The sequence below is a fragment of the Bubalus bubalis genome, chromosome 16 (assembly GCF_019923935.1).
Source record: "Bubalus bubalis isolate 160015118507 breed Murrah chromosome 16, NDDB_SH_1, whole genome shotgun sequence".
Lineage (NCBI taxonomy): Eukaryota > Metazoa > Chordata > Mammalia > Artiodactyla > Bovidae > Bubalus > Bubalus bubalis.
The window spans coordinates 67,363,293-67,382,243 of NC_059172.1; the positions used below are offsets into that span (position 1 = coordinate 67,363,293).

The 18,951-nt window shown below is 42.3% G+C and overlaps 1 protein-coding gene across 2 annotated transcripts in view; it reads left to right on the forward strand.

The window, feature by feature from the left end:
• Positions 1-2,505, forward strand: part of POGLUT3 (protein O-glucosyltransferase 3) — a 33,013-nt gene extending 30,508 nt beyond the window's left edge. For both annotated transcript variants that reach the window (XM_025266933.3, XM_025266936.3), the window contains one exon: positions 84-2,505. In XM_025266933.3, the coding sequence (XP_025122718.3) occupies positions 84-209 (126 nt within the window). In that variant the 3' untranslated portion in view covers positions 210-2,505. The remainder of the gene's footprint in view (positions 1-83) is intronic.
• The last annotated feature ends 16,446 nt before the right edge of the window (positions 2,506-18,951 follow it).

The window sequence follows — 18,951 nt, forward strand, 5'->3', positions numbered from 1 at the left end:
AAGATACACAGCAACTAGAAACAATAGCGTGAGTGGGGATGATTCAGTGGAATGAAGTTTGGACTAATCTTTCCACATTCCAGAAATACGCTGAACGCCAGTTGAGCAAACCTGAAATACGTGATGGAATGGAACTTGTTCCTCAGCCAGATGACAGCGCATCTTTGTGCCAATGCCACAGGAAAAGGCCTTTAAGACAAGAGCTTTAAGTTAGTCCAGATTCACACTCCTATGTGTGCCAGCAACAACTTTCATGGCAGCATACAGATGGAATCTAAGCTGTGAAGACTGTGAAGACAGCCTGGAAGGCTGGATGCGGGGGACTGCTTCTCTTGATGGTTTCATGCTATGTGGATGGACAGGGCAATATTAGAGTAAGTATTACCAAATATCTTAGTATATCAATATCTTTTCAGTAAAAACCGCTATTATCATCATCATAGTTTCTCTAAAAAAAGAAAACTTAGGGATCATAATAGATAGAGAGGCTTGCCAAAATATAAATAACTTTCTATGAAACTATTTACATTGTATTTATTGGTTTGTTTCCATCCCTTGTTCACTTTCCCTCTTCCCCTTCCAGTTATGAAGAAAATATATTTTTGCAGGGCGCTACAAGCTGCTTTTGGTATTCAGTAATAGAAAGTTTCCTCTTGGAAGGTCTGATATGAATAATTAAGGAAGATGAGAATGACTCTGTTTTTAAAGGTAGCTTGGATACTGTGGAGGGAAATTATTTTAAAGCTCATTCATATCCTTTTAACTAAGCTTTACTCAAGGTCCAAGACAAAATTAAGCAGAGATTTAGTGCCTTAAGCTAATAATTCCCAGTTGATCTGAGTTGGACACCCATTACCCAATTTTTAAAAATAGATGAGAACATCCTATGGGTACCTTCATTATCTATATATTTGAATAGATAAATGATAACTGTAGCCAGGTAGGGATCTTTAATTCTTTTTAATCTTAAAAGGAATGCTTGAATACCTCTCCAACAAGCTCCAGGAAGCCTGATATCTTGGTATTCATTAACAAGCTAATGACAAAAGCAAGCATCTATTCTTCACTGTACCCCTTCTGTATTTCACTGTGCTATATTACTAAGATAACAACTTTGGAAATTTAGTTTACCTTTTAGGACAGGGTGTAGTCTTAAGACTTACAGCCCAGAAATTCATTACACACTCCTTGTAATATCACCAATCTGAAACTCAATTCATTAAAGAACACACTCCCCAAACAGGAAATATCCACACTCCCAATTTAAAAATATTTACTCTTCTAATTGAAATATTTACCTAACCTGGAAAACAGTGTGACCACTTTAAGTTAGCCATATCTATTCTTTACTGAACATCAATAGGGACACAGAATTTTTTTTAAACTAGATGAAAGCAAAACCACATTTTATAACAGTGTAATCAAAACCAAGGCCTCCCTGGTGTTCACCAGTATAAAGAATCTGCCTGCAATACAGAAGATGCAGGAGATATGGGTTTTATCCCTGGGTCAGGAAGATCCCCTGGAGGACTAAATGGTGACCCACTCCAGTACTCTTGCCTGGAAAATCCCATGGACAGAGGAGCCTGGCGGGCTACAGTCCATGGGGTTGCAAAGAGCCGGATATAACCAGGCATCTATAGCATCTGTCCATGGAAAACACTACTGCACACCAGCTGCTCAAAGCACCAGTGCACGAGTATAAAATAAAGGGCAAGCTGTGCAGTGACTGGATCCTGTGGAGGAGATGGCTGTGAGGATATGTGAGAGTGTTAGTTGCTCAGTTGTGTCCAACTCTTTGCGACCCCATGGACTGTACATAAGTTAATATAATAACTACATTTATAAAAAATAAGCTATTAACGCTTTGTTACAGGTAAGAATACTGGAGTGGGTAGCCATTCGCTTCTCCAGGGGATCTTCCCATCCCAGGGACCAAACCCAGGTCTCCTGCATTACAGGTGGATTCTTACCATTTGAACCACCAGAAAAACCCAATAAAATGTTGGAAACATGTTAGTCATCATGAGGGAGCTGGATAAATAGATATCTATACATCAAGGAATACAGTTTAACCATTAAACAGAATGAGTTACCTCTAAATGCACTATTATGAAAGCTTTTCATGACAATGTTCAATGAAAAAAGTTACAGAAGAACATGTATAGTGTGACACCATATATGTAAAAAAACAAAATGTATCCATATGGTTGAAAGGATATTCACCAATATCTGAGGAGGGAATGGAGAGAAGGGAATTTTTACTGTTGCCTTAAACCTGTCTATGATATTTAAAATGTTTTTACTGTAAGTATGAATCAGATTGGACAACAATGAAAAATACAAACCTAGGAAAAGAAAATAAATGCATAAAAGATATACATAAGAAGATAAAATGAATATTTATATTTCCTTTGTGCTATTTTAAAATTTACTATGTCTAGAATTTTGTATCATGGGATATATTATTCACACTTTTTAAATAAAGTACACTTTCTAAAGAAATTTGAAAAAGATAAATTTTGTTTTTTAAGAAAGAGGATTGAACCACCTATAGTTTTGGTATTTCTGTAACTGGGTTGGTCTAGTTTTAATTCTATTATGTCTTCATGAATGAATGAATTAAAACTTTTATCACCAACACTAAATCCCTAGTGAGTAGAAATTAATACTGAAGGAAAAGATATTTGGGTTGACACCATTATTTTCTGTTATTTCAGGTGAAAATATAGTAAGTGCAGTGTCTTAGTTCATGCTACCATTATAAAAAATTTACCATAGACTGGGTGGCTTGGATATAAAATATTTATTCTCACAGTTTTGGAGGCAGTCAGTCCAAAATCAAACTGCCAGCAGACTGAAGTCTGGTGAGAGCCCACTTTCTGGTTTGCAGACTGATACCTTCTCATTGTATCCTCACATGGCACAAAGCAAAGAGAGAGGAAGCAACTCTCTCCTGTCTCTCTTACAAGAGCACTAATTGCATCACAAGGACTCCACCCTCATGACCTAATTACCTCTCAGAGGCTCTGTCTTCAAATACCATCACATTAGGGATGAGGGTTTCAACATATTAATTTGGCAGGTCGGGTACAGGCAAGCTTTCAGTCCATAGCAGGCAGAGAGAGGAAACATTCTCTCCTGACATAAGGCCGAGGTAAGAAGAAATATCAGTTTCTTATTTAGAGGGGTATGAAATCATCCTTGTGGTGGTGAGTTGTTTGACTTCCATTAGTTGAGAAAAAATTAACCAGACAGTAAAAATCCCTCTTCTGTGACCAGAACCAGATCTTCTATACACAGAACCAGAGTTTATCCTATCCCAACCACTGCTACCCCTAACTAAGCCAACCTCTCATGGAACCATTCCAGTTACTGAGATCAAAGTTTTCTTTTTTAAGCCAAGTTCTCTGTATAGAGCTATATGGAAGAGGAAGCCACACTAAACTCTGATAAGCAACACTGCAACATTTCTTAAACACGGGGAAAAACAACAACTGGAGTTTGTTTATTCTATGGAAAGAAATTGCAAATCCTGGAAGTGTGCACAGGAAGGGTAGGGGCAACTTACGTACAGGGAGTTATGACTGCCAGAAGTGAGGAAGGAGAGTCAGAAAAGAAGAAATATTTTCATGAGCTACTTGTTTTGTTTCACCCCCAACTGGACGTACACTTCAATACAGTTTCATGCTAACCACCCAGATTTAGCATCAGATCCTAGAGGTTTAGGGCTCGTTGTTCCACAAGACTGTCTTTATAGACACCAGGCACAAGTTAGGTTTCCAGGCTACCCACACTTCTGACCAACTGGCTGCTAATTCAGAGATGCCCATGATAGCCCTCAGGTTCAATAATTCTTTAAAACAACTCATAGAACTCAGGAAAATGCTATATTTAATGACTACCATTTCATTTTAAAGGATACCCATAGGGCAAGCCCTGGATAAATTAATTGAATTTTTAAAAGAAAAAAGAAAGCAACAGGGCAATTCTCAATGAGTCCTGGGGATAAGGAAGATAGATTTCTGTCCAAAGAATCAGCTAGCAGTGCCCATTCCTATCTCCCAGCCTCTTCAAACTGCTGATGCCCTTACACAATAGACTCCCAGATATTTCTCCAGCAAGGATGGGTTTATTCAGCACCAGGAGAGATCTGCACATGGACCAGAGCCTTGTCTAACTCAGTGAAACTAAGCCATGCCATGTGGGGCCACACAAGATAGACGGGTCATGGTAGAGAGGTCTGACAGAATGTGGTCCACTGGAGAAGGCAATGGCAAATGACTTCCGTATTCTTGCCTTGAGAACCACATGAACAGTATGAAAAAGCAAAAAGATATGACACTGAAAGATGAACTCCCCAGGTCGGTAGGTGCCCAATATGCTACTGGAAATCAGTGGAGAAATAACTCCAGAAAGAATGAAGGGATGGAGCCAAAGCAAAACAACACCCAGTTGTAATGTGACGGGTGATAGAAGCAATGTTCGATGCTGTAAAGAGCAATAGTGCATAGGAACATGTAATGTTAGGTCCTTGAATCAAAGCAAATTGGAAGTGGTCAAACAGGAGATGACAAGAGTGAACATAGACATTCTAGGAATCAGCCAACTAAGATGGACTGGAATGGGTGAATATAACTCAGACGACCATTATATCTACTATTGTGGGCAGGAACCCCTTAGAAGAAATGGAGTAGCCATCATAGTCAACAAAAGAGTCCAAAATGCAGTTCAGTTCAGTTCAGTTGCTCAGTTGTGTCCGACTCTCTGCGACCCCATGAATCACAGCACGCCAGGCCTCCCTATTCATCACCAACTCTCGGAGTTCACCCGGACTCATGTTTATCGAGTCAGTGATGCCATCCAACCATGTCATCCTCTGTAGTCCCCTTCTCCTCCTGCCCCCAATCCCTCCCAGCATTAGGATCTTTCCCAATGAGTCAACTCTTCACGTGAGGTGGCCAAAGTGTTGTGGTTTCAGCCTCAGCATCAGTCCTTCTAATGAACACCCAGAACTGGTCTCCTTTAGGATGGACTGGTTGGATCTCCTTGCAGTCCAAGAGACTCTCAAGAGTCTTCTCCAACACCACAGTTCAAAAACATCAGTGCTTCGGTGCTCAGCTTTCTTCACAGTCCAACTCTCACATCCATACATGACCACTGGGAAAACTATAGCCTTGACTAGATGGACCTTTGTTGGCCAAGTAATATCTCTGCTTTGCAATATTGCTATCTAGTTTGGTCATAACTTTCCTTCTAAGGAGTAAGCGTCTTTTAATTACATGGCTGCAATCACCATCTGCAGTGATTTTGGAGCCCAGAAAAATAAAGTCTGACACTGTTTCCATTGTTTCCCCATCTATTTGCCATGGGACAACTTGCCATTATCTTAGTTTTCTGAATGTTGAGCTTTAAGCAAACTTTTTCACTCTCCTCTTTCACTCTCATCAAGAGGCTTTTTAGTTCCTCTTCACTTTCTGCCATAGCAGTGGTGTCATCCGCATATCTGAAGTACTTGGATTCAATCTCAAAAACGACAGAATGATCTCTGTTTCCAAGGCAAACCATTCAATATCATGGTAATCCAAGTCTATGCCCCAACCAGTAATGCTGAAGAGCTGAAATTGAACAGTTCTATGAAGACCTACACAGAGAAGGCAATGGCACCCCACTCCAGTACTCTTGCCTGGAAAATCCCATGGATGGAGGAGCCTGGTAGGCTGCAGTCCATGGGGTCGCACAGAGTCAGACATGACTGAAGCGACTTAGCAGCAGCAGCAGCAGCAGCATGAAGACCTACAAGACCTTCTAGAACTAACACCCAAAAAAGATGTCCTTTTCATTATATGGGACTGGAATGCAAAAGTAGAAAGTCAAGAAACACCTGGAGTAACAGGCAAATTTGGCCTTGGAGTACAGAATGAAGCAGGGCAAAGGCTAATAGAGTTCTTCCAAGAGAATGCACTGGTCATAAAAAACACCCTCTTCCAACAACACAAGAGAAGACTCTACACATGGACATCACCAGATGGTCAACACCGAAATCAGATTGATTATATTCTTTGCAGCCAAAGATGGAGAAGCTCTATACAGTCAGCAAAAACAAGACCGGGAGCTGACTGTGGCTCAGATCATGAACTCCTTATTGCCAAATTCAGACTTAAATTGGAGAAAGTGGAGAAAACCACTAGACCATTCAGGTATGACCTAAATCAAATCCCTTATGACTATACAGTGGAAGAGAGAAATAGATTAAGGGACTAGATCTGTAAGACAGAGTTCCTGATGAACTATGGACAGAGGTTCATGACATTGTACAGGAGACAGGGATCAAGACCATCCCCAAGAAAAAGAAATGCAAAAAAAGCAAAATGTCTGTCTGAGCAGGCCTTACAAATAGCTGTGAAAGAAGGGAAGCAAAAAGCAAAGGAGAAAAGGAAGGATATACCTATCTGAATGCAGAGTTCCAAAGAATTCAAGGAGAGATAAGAAAGCCTTCCTCAGTGATCAACGAAAAGAAATAGAGGAAAACAACAGAATGGGAAAAACTAGAGATCTCTTCAAGAAAATTAGAGATACCAAGGGAACATTTCATGCAAAGATGGGCTCGATAAAGGACAGAAATGGTATGGACCTAACAGAAGCAGAAGATATTAAGAGGAGGTGGCAAGAATACACAGAAGAACGGTACAAAAAAGATCTTCATGACCCAGGTAATCACAATGGTGTGATCACTCACCTAGAGCCAGACATCCTGGAATGTGAAGTCAAGTGGGCCTTATGAAATATCACTATGAACAAAGCTAGTGGAGGTGATGGAATTCCAGTGGAGCTATTTCAAATCCTGAAAGATGATGCTGTGAAAGTGCTGCACTCAATATGCCAGCAAATTTGGAAAACTCTCAGCGGCCACAGGACTGGAAAAGGTCAGTTTTCATTCCAATCCCAAAGAAAGGCAATGCCAAAGAATGCTCAGACTACCACACAATTGGACTCATCTCACACGCTAGTAAAGTAATGCTCAAAATTCTCCAAGCCAGGCTACAGCAATACGTGAACCATGAACTTCCAGATGTTCAAGCTGGTTTTAGAAAAGGCAGAGGAACCACAGATCAAATTGCTAACATCCGCTGGATCATGGAAAAAGCAAGAGAGTTCCAGAAAAACATCTATTTCTGCTTTATTGACACTGCCAAAGCCTTTGACTGTGTGGATCACAATAAACTGTGGAAAATTCTGAAAGAGATGGGAATACCAGACCACCTGACCTGCCTCTTGAGAAATCTGTATGCAGGTCAGGAAGCAAGTTAGAACTGGACATGGAACAACAGACTGGTTCCAAATAGGAAAAGGAGTCCGTCAAGGCTGTATATTGTCCCCCTACTTATTTAACTTATATGCAGAGTACGTCATGAGAAATGCTGGGCTGAAGGAAGCACAAGCTGGAATCAAGATTGCCTGGAGAAATATCAATAACCTCAGATATTCAGACGACACCCTTATGGCAGAAAGTTAAGAAGAACTAAAGAGCCTCTTGATGAAAGTGAAAGAGGAGAGTGAAAAGTTGGCTTAAAACTCAACATTCAGAAAACGAAGATCATGGCATCCGGTCCCATCACTTCATGGCAAATAGATGGGGAAACAGTGGAAACAGTGTCAGACTATTTTTCTGGGCTCCACAATCACTGCAGATGTTGATTGCAGCCATGAAGTAAAAAACGCTTACTCCTTGTAAGGAAAGTTATGACCAACCTAGATAGCATATCAAAAAGCAGAGACATTACTTTGCCAACAAAAGTCTGTCTAGTCAGAGCTATGATTTTTCTAGTGGTCATTTATGGATATGAGCTGCTGCTGCTGCTAGTCGCTTCAGTTGTGTCCGACTCTGTGCGACCACATAGACGGCAGCCCACCAGGCTCCCCCATCCCTGGGATTCTCCAGGCAAGAACACTGGAGTGAGTTGCCATTTCTGTCTCCAATGCATGAAAGTGAAACGTGAAAGTGAAGTCGCTTAGTCGTATCTGACTCTTAGGGACCCCGTGAACTGCAGCTTACCAGGCTCCTCCATCCATGGGGTTTTCCAGGCAAGAGTACTGGAGTGGGGTGCCATAGTTGAACTATAAAGAAAGCTGAGTGCTGAAGAAGTGATGCTTTTGAGCTGTGATGCTGGAGAAGACTCTTGAGAGTCCCTTGGGCTGTAAGAAGATCCATCCAGTCCATTCTAAAGGAGATCAGTCCTGGGTGTTCACTGGAACGACTGATGTTGAAGCTGAAACTCCAATACTTTGGCCACATAATGTGAAGAGCTGACTCATTGGAAAAGACCCGGTTGCTGGAAAAGATTGAGAGCAGAAGGAGAAGGGGACGACAGAGGATGAGATGGCTGGATGGCATCACCGACTCAATGGACATGGGTTTGGGTGGACTCCGGGAGTTGGTGATGGACAGGGAGGCCTGGCATGTTGTGGTTCATGGTATTGCAAAGAGTCAGACATGACTGAGCGACTGAACTGAACTGAACTGAACTGAGGAGAGATTTGCAAACCAGGCATGCAACCTAGGTGAGACACATGCAAGTCCCCAAAGGGCGAGGAAAGGAGAATGCTTTTATAAAGAGGAAAATGTAGTTGGGAGAGGTGCAGTAAACCAAGAGTCCATGACCTTTCATTGGCTGAGTCCTTGCCAGAAAAGAAGAGGATTCTTTCTTCTTCCAGTTGGGCTCTACTACTGGGATGGGTGTGAGGGCTCCCACTACTCGTCTCCTAATTCTATTTAATTTAGATATCTTGATATCATTTTTCACCGGCTAACCCCCTCTGGCTTCTTGTAGGCCACTGCAAGACTGTGCCTTTGATCCACATGCACTCCTCATGTGTGACATTGTGGTTTTTCTACTATATTAGGTATTTTTGAAAGACTCCATGCTAACATGAGGGTCAGGCTTGTCCACTGTTGAGGTTTGCTCCAGTGTCTAAGTTGTAGAGGAAAGAAATAGCATGTAATTGTGACTCTTCCTCCTCTGCACAAAATATTCTTCTCTTAGATTAATTCAGTTTTTTTCCTTATCTTTTGTCTTTACTTGGCTTATAAATCTTTGCCTTCTAACTAGAAAGCAAAAATATTAATTTCATTAGTATAATAATAATTGCTGTATAATAATAAAAAGAAGGGGGGGGGAGAGGAGAATAAGGAGGGATATGGGGAACAGAGAGAAGGAAGGAAAGTTTGTAAAACCACCCAGAAGTTCTTCTGAGTTCCGTTTCCTAATTAATTGTTCCTAGATTTAAGCAGGTGCCTATAAATAAATCAATAGAAAAACTGATGGTTTTAAGTCTTAGTAATCCTTTGTGACTAAAGAAACTTTTTCTTTAAAAAAAATTCAAATATTTTTACATATATTGCATGTGTGCTAAATCACTTCAGTCGTTTCTGAATCTTTGCGACCCCATAGACTGTAGCCCCGCCAAGCTCCTCTGTCCGTGTGATTCTCCAGGCAAGAATACTGGAGTGGATTGTCATGCCCTCTCCCAGGGGATGTTCCATAACCAGGGACTAAACTCTGGTCTCTTACGTGTTCTGCATTGGCACGTGGGCCCCTTTCCACTAGTGCCACCTGGGAAGCCCTTTACATATATTAGAGCAATAGAAAAAGGTCTGAGCCTACTACTAAGGAATTACTGAATTTTTCTAGATCAGGTTAATGGTAAAATAATACATGCTCAAATAGTAATCATAATTGACTGGCACTTTATCAAAAATATGTGGGACTTATTTTTAAAGTAAAATAGAAATCATAATTATACCTAATGTTTCCATGACTGTATTTTACAGTTTATTATTCATAGCTACTGTGTATTAATGCATCAAATAACTACATAAAAGGGAACTAAAGCTCACATCTGTTTATTCTGATTTGCAATAATGATTTTAAAGAACTCTGGAAAGTCAATGAGTCAATGAATTAGCCTATAGGGAATTTCTCCTGTATAATTCCATATTATATAGGGAAGATTGTCTTCATCTGTTTATTCTCCTGGATGTTAACCTTCCAACAATTAATTACAAATTAATGGTATGTACATGAGCACAAGAGGAAAACGGCAGAACTGGGCAGTTTCCAAACAAGATATCTGACATTGCAATAAATGACAAACTAAAACATTGCCAAGAGTGAAACATTTGAAACTCAAGCAAAGCAAACTTGGTTTAGATCTGCAGCATTTGTATAATTTAAACTTACCTAGGAATTCATTTAAGAGAATTCATTTTCACTTAAGAATCAGTTTAGCTAAAGAGCTTAAACTTAGAAATAGCAGTCTGGACTGCAGTCACGTGTCACTTACTCTTTGATCCTGTGGAGGATCTGTCAAGATGCTAGAAGAGTCAGTTCTTTCATTTACAAAAGAATAAATTCAGTATTTTATTTTGGGGGGCTCCAAAATCACTGCAGATGGTGACTGCAGTCATGAAATTAAAAGATGCTTCCTCCTTGGAAGAAAAGTTATGACAAACCTAGATAGCATACTAAAAAGCAGAGACAGCCAGTGGCTAAGATGGTGGAAGAATAGGATGGGGAAACCATTTTCTCCCTCACAAATTCATCGAAAGAACATTTGAACACCGAACAAATTCCATAAAACAACTTCTGAATGCTGGCAGAGGACATCAGGCACCCAAAAAGGCAGCCCATTGTCTTCGAAAGGAGGTAGGACAAAATATAAAAGATAAAAAGAGAGACAAAAAAGGTAGGGATGGAGATCCGTCCCGGGAAGGGAGTCTTAAAGACAGAAGTTTCCAAATACCAGGAAACACTCACTCTGGTGGATCTGTGGCGAGCCTTGGAATCCCAGAGGGCAAAATAACCGGGAGGAAAAATAAATAAATAATTAAAACCCGCAGATTACGTGCCTAACAGCAACTCCCAGCGGAGTAGCAGCCCAGACGCTCACATCCCCCACTAGCAAGCCAGGGCTGGATGGGGAGGCAGGTCTGCATTGCCTAGGTAAAGGACTGGGCCTGAATGCCCCAAGGGCAATCTGAGGGAACTAGCTTGACATAGCAACCTAGATTGTGGGATAGCTATCCAGCGAAAAGCCCTAACCTAAGCTGACTCATTGGAAAAGACTCTGATGCTGGGAGGAATTGAGGGCAGGAGGAGAAGGGGACGACAGAGGATGAGATGGCTGGATGGCATCACTGACTCGATGGACGTGAGTCTGAGTGAACTCCGGGAGTTGGTGATGGACAGGGAGGCCTGATGTGCTGCGATTCATGGGGTCGCAAAGGGTCGGACACGACTGAGTGACTGAACTGAACTGAACTGAACTAGAGACACCACCACGTGCAACCCCACATCCAAGGAGCGGTGGCTGCGTGGGCACAGGAAGGCCGAGAGGTCAGGAGGGGCGGCAGTGAGGAGATACCCCTCGTCCAAGGTAAGGAGCAGTGGCTGCGCTTTGCTGGAGCAGCCATGAAGAGATACCCCACGTCCAAGGTAAGAGAAACCCAAGTAAGATGGTACGTGTTGCAAGAGGGCATCAGAGGGCAGACACACTGAAACCATAGTCACAGAAAACTAGTCAATCTGATCACATGGACCGCAGCCTTGTCTAACTCAGTGAAACTAAGCCATGCCGAGTGGGGCCACCCAAGATGGGTGGGTCATGGTGGAGAGGTCTGACAGAATGTGGTCCACTGGAGAAAGGAATGGCAAACCACTTCAGTATTCTTGTCTTGAGAACAACATGAACAGCATGAAAAGGCAAAATGATAGGATACTGAAAGAGGAACTCCCCAGATCGGTAGGTGCCCAATATGCTACTGGAGATCAGTGGAGAAATAACTCCAGAAAGAATGAAGGGATGGAGCCAAAGCAAAAACAATACCTAGTTGTGGCTGTGACTGGTGATAGAAGCAAGATCCAATGCTGTAAAGAGCAATATTGCATAGGAACCTGGAATGTTAGGTCCATGAATCAAGGCAAATTGGAAGTGGTCAAACAGGAGATGGAAAGAGTTAACATTGACATTCTAAGAATCAGCAAACTAAAATGGACTGGAATGGGTTAATTTAACTGAGATGACCATTATACCTACTACTGTGGGCAGGAATCCCTTAGAAGAAATGGAGTAGCCATCATGGTCAACAAAAAAGTCCAAAATGCAGTACTTGGATGCAGTCTCAAAAATGACAGAATGATCTTTGTTCATTTCCAAGGCAAACCATTCAATATCACAGTAATCCAAGACTATGCCCCAACCAGTAACGCTGAAGAAGCTGAAGTTGAATGGTTCTATGAAGACTTACAAGACCTTCTAGAACTAACACCCAAAAAAGATGTCCTTTTCATTATACGGGACTGGAATGCAAAAGTAGGAAGTCAAGCAACACCTGGAGTAACAGGCAAATTTGGCCCTGGAATGCGGAATGAAGCACAGCAAAGGCTAATAGAGTTGTGCCAAGAGAACGCACTGGTCATAGCAAACACCCTCTTCCAACAACACAAGAGAAGACTCTATACATGGACATCACCAGATGGTCAACACCGAAATCAGATTGATTATATTCTTTGCACCCAAAGATGCAGAAGCTCTATACAGTCAGCAAAAACAAGACCAGGAGCTGACTGTGGCTCAGATAATGAATACCTTATTGCCAAATTCAGACTTAAATTGGAGAAAGTGGAGAAAACCACTAGACCATTCAGGTATGACCCAAATCAAATCCCTTATTATTATACAGTGGACGTGAGAAATAGATTTAAGGGGCTATATCTGATAGAGTGCCTGATGAACTATGGACGGAGGTTCGTGACATTGTACAGGAGACAGGGATCAAGATCATCCCCATGGAAAAGAAATGCAAAAAAGCAAAATGGCTGTCAGGGGAGGCCTTACAAATAGAAAAGAAGAAAAGTGAAAAGCAAAGGAGAAAAGGAAAGATATAAGTATCTGAATGCAGAGTTCCAAAGAGTAGCAAGAAGAGATAAGAAAGCCTTCCTCAGTGATCAATGCAAAGAAATAGAGGAAAACAACAGAATGGGAAAGACTAGAGATCTCTTCAAGAAAACTGGAGATACCGAGGGAACATTTCATGCACAGATGGGCTCGATAAAGGACAGAAATGGTATGGACCTAACAGAAAGAGAAGGTATTAAGAAGAGTTGGCAAGAATACACAGAAGAACTGTACAAAAAAGATCTCACAACCAAGATAACCACAATGGTGTGATCACTCACTTAGAGCCAGACACCCTGGAATGTGAAGTCAAGTGGGCCTTAGAAAGCATGACTATGAACAAAGCTAGAGGAGGTGATGGAATTCCAGTTGAGCTATTTCAAATCCTGAAGGATGATGCTGTCAAAGTGCTGCACTCAACATGCCAGCAAATTTGGAAAACTCAGCAGTGGCCACAGGACTGGAAAAGGTCAGTTTTCATTCCAATCCCAAAGAAAGGCAATGCCAAAGAATGATCAAACTAGGGCACAATTGCACTCATCTCACACACTAGTAAAGTAATGCTCAAAATTCTCCAAGCCAGGATTCAGCAATACGTGAACCGTGAACGTCCAGATGATCAAGATGGTTTTAGAAAAGGCAGAAGAACCAGAGATCAAATTGCCAACATCTGCTGGATCATGGAAAAAGCAAGAGAGTTCCAAAAAACATCTATTTCTGCTTTATTGATATTGCCAAAGCCTTTGGTGTGTGGATCACAATAAACTGTGGAAAATTCTGAAAGAGATGGGAATACTAGACCACCTGACCTGCCTCTTGAGAAACCTGTATGCAGGTCAGGAAGCAACAGTTAGAACTGGACATGGAACAACAGACTGGTTCCAAATAGGAAAAGGAGTACGTCAAGGCTGTATATTGTCACCCTACTTATTTAACTTGTATGCAGAGTACATCATGAGAAACGCTGGACTGGAAGAAACACAAGCTGGAATCAAGACTGCCGGGATAAATATCAATAACCTCAGATATGCAGATGACACCACCCTTATAGCAGAAAGTGAAGAGGAACTCAAAAGCCTCTTGATGAAAGTGAGAGAAGAGTGAAAAAGTTGGCTTAAAGCTCAACATTCAGAAAACAAAGATCATGGCATCTGGTCCCATCACTTCATGGGAAATAGATGGGGAAACAGTAGAAACAATGTCAGACTTTATTTTGGGGGGCTCTGAAATCACTGCAGATGGTGATTTCAGCCATGAAATTAAAAGGCGCTTACTCCTTGGAAGGAAAGTTATGACCAACCTAGACAGCATATTGAAAAGCAAAGACATTACTTTGCCAACAAAGGTCCGTCTAGTCAAGGCTATGGTTTTTCCAGTAGTCATGTATGGATGTGAGAATTGGACTGTGAAGAAAGCTGAGCGCCGAAGAATTGATGCTTTTGAACTGTGGTGTAGGAGAAGACTCTTGAGAGTCCCTTGGACTGCAAGGAGATCCAACCAGTCCATTTTAAAGGAGATCAGTCCTGGATGTTCTTTGGAAATAATGATGCTGAAGCTGAAACTCCAGTACTTTGGCCACCTCATGCGAAGAGTTGACTCAATGGAAAAGAGTGATGCTGGGAGGGATTGGGGGCAGGAGGAGAAGGGGACGACAGAGGATGAGATGGCTGGATGGCATCACTGACTCGATGGACATGAGTTTGAGTGAACTCTGGGAGTTGGTGATGGACAGGGAGGCCTGGCGTGCTGCAATTCATGGGGTCGCAAAGAGTCGGACAGGACTGAGCGACTGAATTGAACTGAACTGAAGACACCACCAGGACCGCTAACAGAACAAAGGGCTGCAGACCGGCACATCCCCCGCTGGAGACAGGCAAGCGAGGGCAGCCAGAGCCAGAAGGGGGCAATCTTGGCCCCAGAGAGGCATCCTATACCAAACTGCAAGCCGACTTCATTGCTAACCAAGAGTTCTTAGGATTCTAGATGATCGACATATGCCGGGAGGGTCGCAGCCAGAGATCAGCTTCCCACAAGAGAGTCATAGCACACCTGAGAAGGCACACCTGTTGTACTCCCAGAAAACCGAGCGGGTGAGATGGGTGAGATGATAAGTCGCAGCCTTCAACTGGGGGCGACTGTGCTTGCCAAGCACCTGGTCACCTGAGCTGCTTGGACCTGGGACGGGCACAAAACACAGGCCCAACGAAGTCTGAGCCTTTGTGGAGTACCCAAAAACCTGAACCTGAGCAGCTTAGACCAGGGGAGTGCATACAACCCAGGGCCAGCATCACACAGTTCCCAGCTGAGCAACCTAGAGCCTGAACAGTGTAGACTGGGAAAGCACACACGCTGTGAGCGGGGGCAAACCCAGTGTGGCTGAATCACTGTGAGCACATGCCAGTGTTTGCTGTATTCCTCCCTCTCCACAGCACAACTGAACAAGTGAGCCTAAAAAAAAATGTGACCACCACCATCTCCCTTGTGTCAGGGCAGAAATTAGACACTGAGGAGACTAGCAAACAGAGAAGCTAAAATAAACAGAGGGAACCGCTTTGAAAGTGACAGGTGCAATAGACTAAAACCCTGTAGTTAGCACTGACTACTTAGGAAGGGGCCTATAGACCTTGAGAAGTACAAGCTGGACCAAGGAACTATCTGAAAATGAACTGACCCCACACTGTCCACAACAGCTCCAGAGAAAGCCTTAGATATATTTTTACTATTATCATTTTTTTAATTAAAAATTTTTTTAAAAAAATTTAAGTCCCCTATTACTTCTTTAATTTTCATTTTTTAACCTACTATTACCTTGGGGGGGGGGGGGAAGACCCTGTTTTTAAAGCAAACTTCATATATATATATATATATATGATAATTTTTGTGACTTTGTTTTAATATTGTATTTTTGAGAATCTAACCTCTACTCTAGGTTTTTAATCTTTGTTTTTTGGTATTTGTTATCAACTTTATATCTTTAAGAACCCAATCTTCAGTACCCATTTTTATTGGGAGCGAGATCACTGGCCTGATTGCTCTCTCCCCCTTTTGACTCTCCTTTGTCTCCACCAGGTCGCCTCTATCTCCCTCCTTCCCCTTTTCTTCTCTGCACAACTCTGTGAATCTCTTTGTGTGTTCCGGGCTGTGGAGAATACTTAGGGAACTGATTACTGGCTGGATCTGTCTCTCTCCTTTTGATTCCCCCTTATATCCTCCTGGCCACCTCTGTCTCCTTCCTCCCTCTTCTCTTCTCTATGTAACACCGTGAACATCTCTGAGGGATCCAGACTGTGGAGAGCACATAGGTAAGTGATTACTGGCTAGCTTGCTCTCTCCCCTTTTGATTCCCACTTTTCTTCTCCTCAGAGAAGGCAATGGCACCCCACTCCAGTACTCTTGCCTGGAAAATCCCATGGACAGAGGAACCTGGTGGGCTGCAGTCCATGGGGCTGCTAAGGGTCAGACACGACTGAGCAACTTCACTTTCACTTTTCACTTTAATGCATTGGAGAAGGAAATGGCAACCTACTCCAGTGTTCTTGCCTGGAGAATCCCAGGGACGGGGGAGCCTGGTGGGCTTCCGTCTATGGGGTCGCACAGAGTCGGACACTACTGAAGTGACTTAGCAATATGATCCAGCAATCCCACTGCTGGGCATACACACTGAGGAAACCAGAAGGAAAAGAGACACGTGTACCCCAATGTTCATCGCAGCACTGTTTATAATAGCCAGGACATGGAAGCAACCTAGATGTCCATCAGCAGACAAATGGGTAAGAAAGCTGTGGTGCATATACACAATGGAGTATTACTCGGCCATTAAAAAGAATACATTTGAATCAGTTCTAATGAGGTGGATGAAACTGGAGCCTATTATACAGAGTGAAGTAAGCCAGAAAGAAGAACACCAATACAGTATACTAACGCATATATATGGAATTTAGAAAGATGGCAACAATAACCCTGTACACGAGACAGCAAAAGAGACACTGATGAATAGAACAGTCTTTTGGACTCTGTGGGAGAGGGAGAGGGTGGGATGATTTAAGAGAATGGCATTGAATCATGTATAATATCATATATGAAACGAGTCTCCAATCCAGGGTCAATGCACAATACTGGACGCTTGGGGCTGGTGCACTGGGACGACCCAGAGGGATGGTATGGGGAGGGAGGAGGGAGGAGGGTTCAGGATGGGGAACACATGTATACCTGTGGCGGATTCATTTTGATATATAGCAAAACCAATACAATATTGTAAAGTTAAAAAATAAGATAGAATATATATTTTTTAAAAAAGAAAATACTTGAGGAGAAAATAGTTGAAAACTTACCTAAAATGGGGAAGGAAATAATCACCCAAGTCCAAGAAACCCAGAGAGTCCCAAACAGGATAAACCCAAGGTGAAACACCCCAAGACACATATTAATCAAATTAACAAAGATCACACAAAGAACAAATATTAAAAGCAGCAAGGGAAAAACAAAAAATAATAATACACAAGGGGATTCCCATAAGGATAACAGCTGATCCTTCAATAGAAACTCTTCAGGCCAGAAGGGAATGGCAGGACATCTATAAAGTGATGAAAGAAAATAACCTACAGCCCAGATTACTGTACCCAGCAAGGATCTCATTCAAATATGAAGGAGAAATCAAAAGCTTTACAGACAAGTAAAAGTTGAGAGAATTCAGCACCACCAAACCAGCTCTCCAACAAATGCTAAAGGCTCTTCTCTAGACAGGAAACACAAAAAGGGTTTATAAACTTGAACCCAAAACAATAAAGTAAATGGCAATGGGATCATCAGTCAGTCAGTTCAGTTGCTCAGTTATGTCCGACTCTTTGCGACCCCATGAATTGCAGCACACCAGGCCTCCCTGTCCATCACCATCTCCCAGAGTTCACTCAAACTCACGTCCATTGAGTCGGTGATGCCATCCAGCCATCTCATCCTTTGTCGTCCCCTTTTCCTCCTGCCCCCAATCCCTCCCAGCATCAGAGTCTTTTCCAATGAGTTAACTGTTCGCATGAGGTGGCCAAAGTACTGGAGTTTCGTCCTTATTCCTTCCAAAGAACACCCAGGGCTGATCTCCTTTGGAACGGACTGGTTGGATCTCCTTGCAGTCCAAGGGACTCTCAAGAGTCTTCTCCAACACCACAGTTCAAAAGCATCAATTCTTCGGTGATCAGCTTTCTTCACAGTCCAACTCTCACATCCAAAAATGACCACTGGAAAAACCATAGCCTTGACTAGACGGACCTTTGTTGGTAAAGTAATGTCTCTGCTTTTGAATATGCTATCTAGGTTGGTCATAACTTTCCTTCCAAGAAGTAAGCGTCTTTTAATTTCATGGCTAAAATCACCATCTGCAGTGATTTCGGAGCCCAAAAAAACAAAGTCTGACACTGTTTCTACTGTTTCCCCATCTATTTTCCATGAAGTGATGGGACCAGATTCCATGATCTTCGTTTTCTGAATGTTGAGCTTAAAGCCAAATTTTTCACTCTCCTCTCTCACTTTCATCAAGAGGCTTTTTTAGTTCCTCTTCACTTTCTGCCATAAGGGTGGTGTCATTTGCATATCTGAGGTTATTGATATTTCTCCAGGCAATCTTGATTCCAGTTGGTGCTTCTTCCAGCCCAGCTTTTCTCATGATGTACACTGCATATAAGTTAAATAAGCAGGGGGACAATAGACAGCCTTGACGTACTCCTTTTCCTATTTGGAACCAGTCTGTTGTTCCATGTCCAGTTCTAACTGTTGCTTCCTGACCTGCATATAGGTTTCTCAAGAGGCAGGTCAGATGGTCTGGTATTCCCATGTCTTGAAGAATTTTCCACAGTTTATTGTGATCCACACAGTCAAAGGCTTTGGCAGTGTCAATAAAGCAGAAATAGATGTTTTTCTGGAACTCTCTTGCTTTTTCCATGATCCAGCGGATGTTGGCAATTTGATCTCAGGTTCCTCTGCCTTTTCTAAAACCAGCTTGAA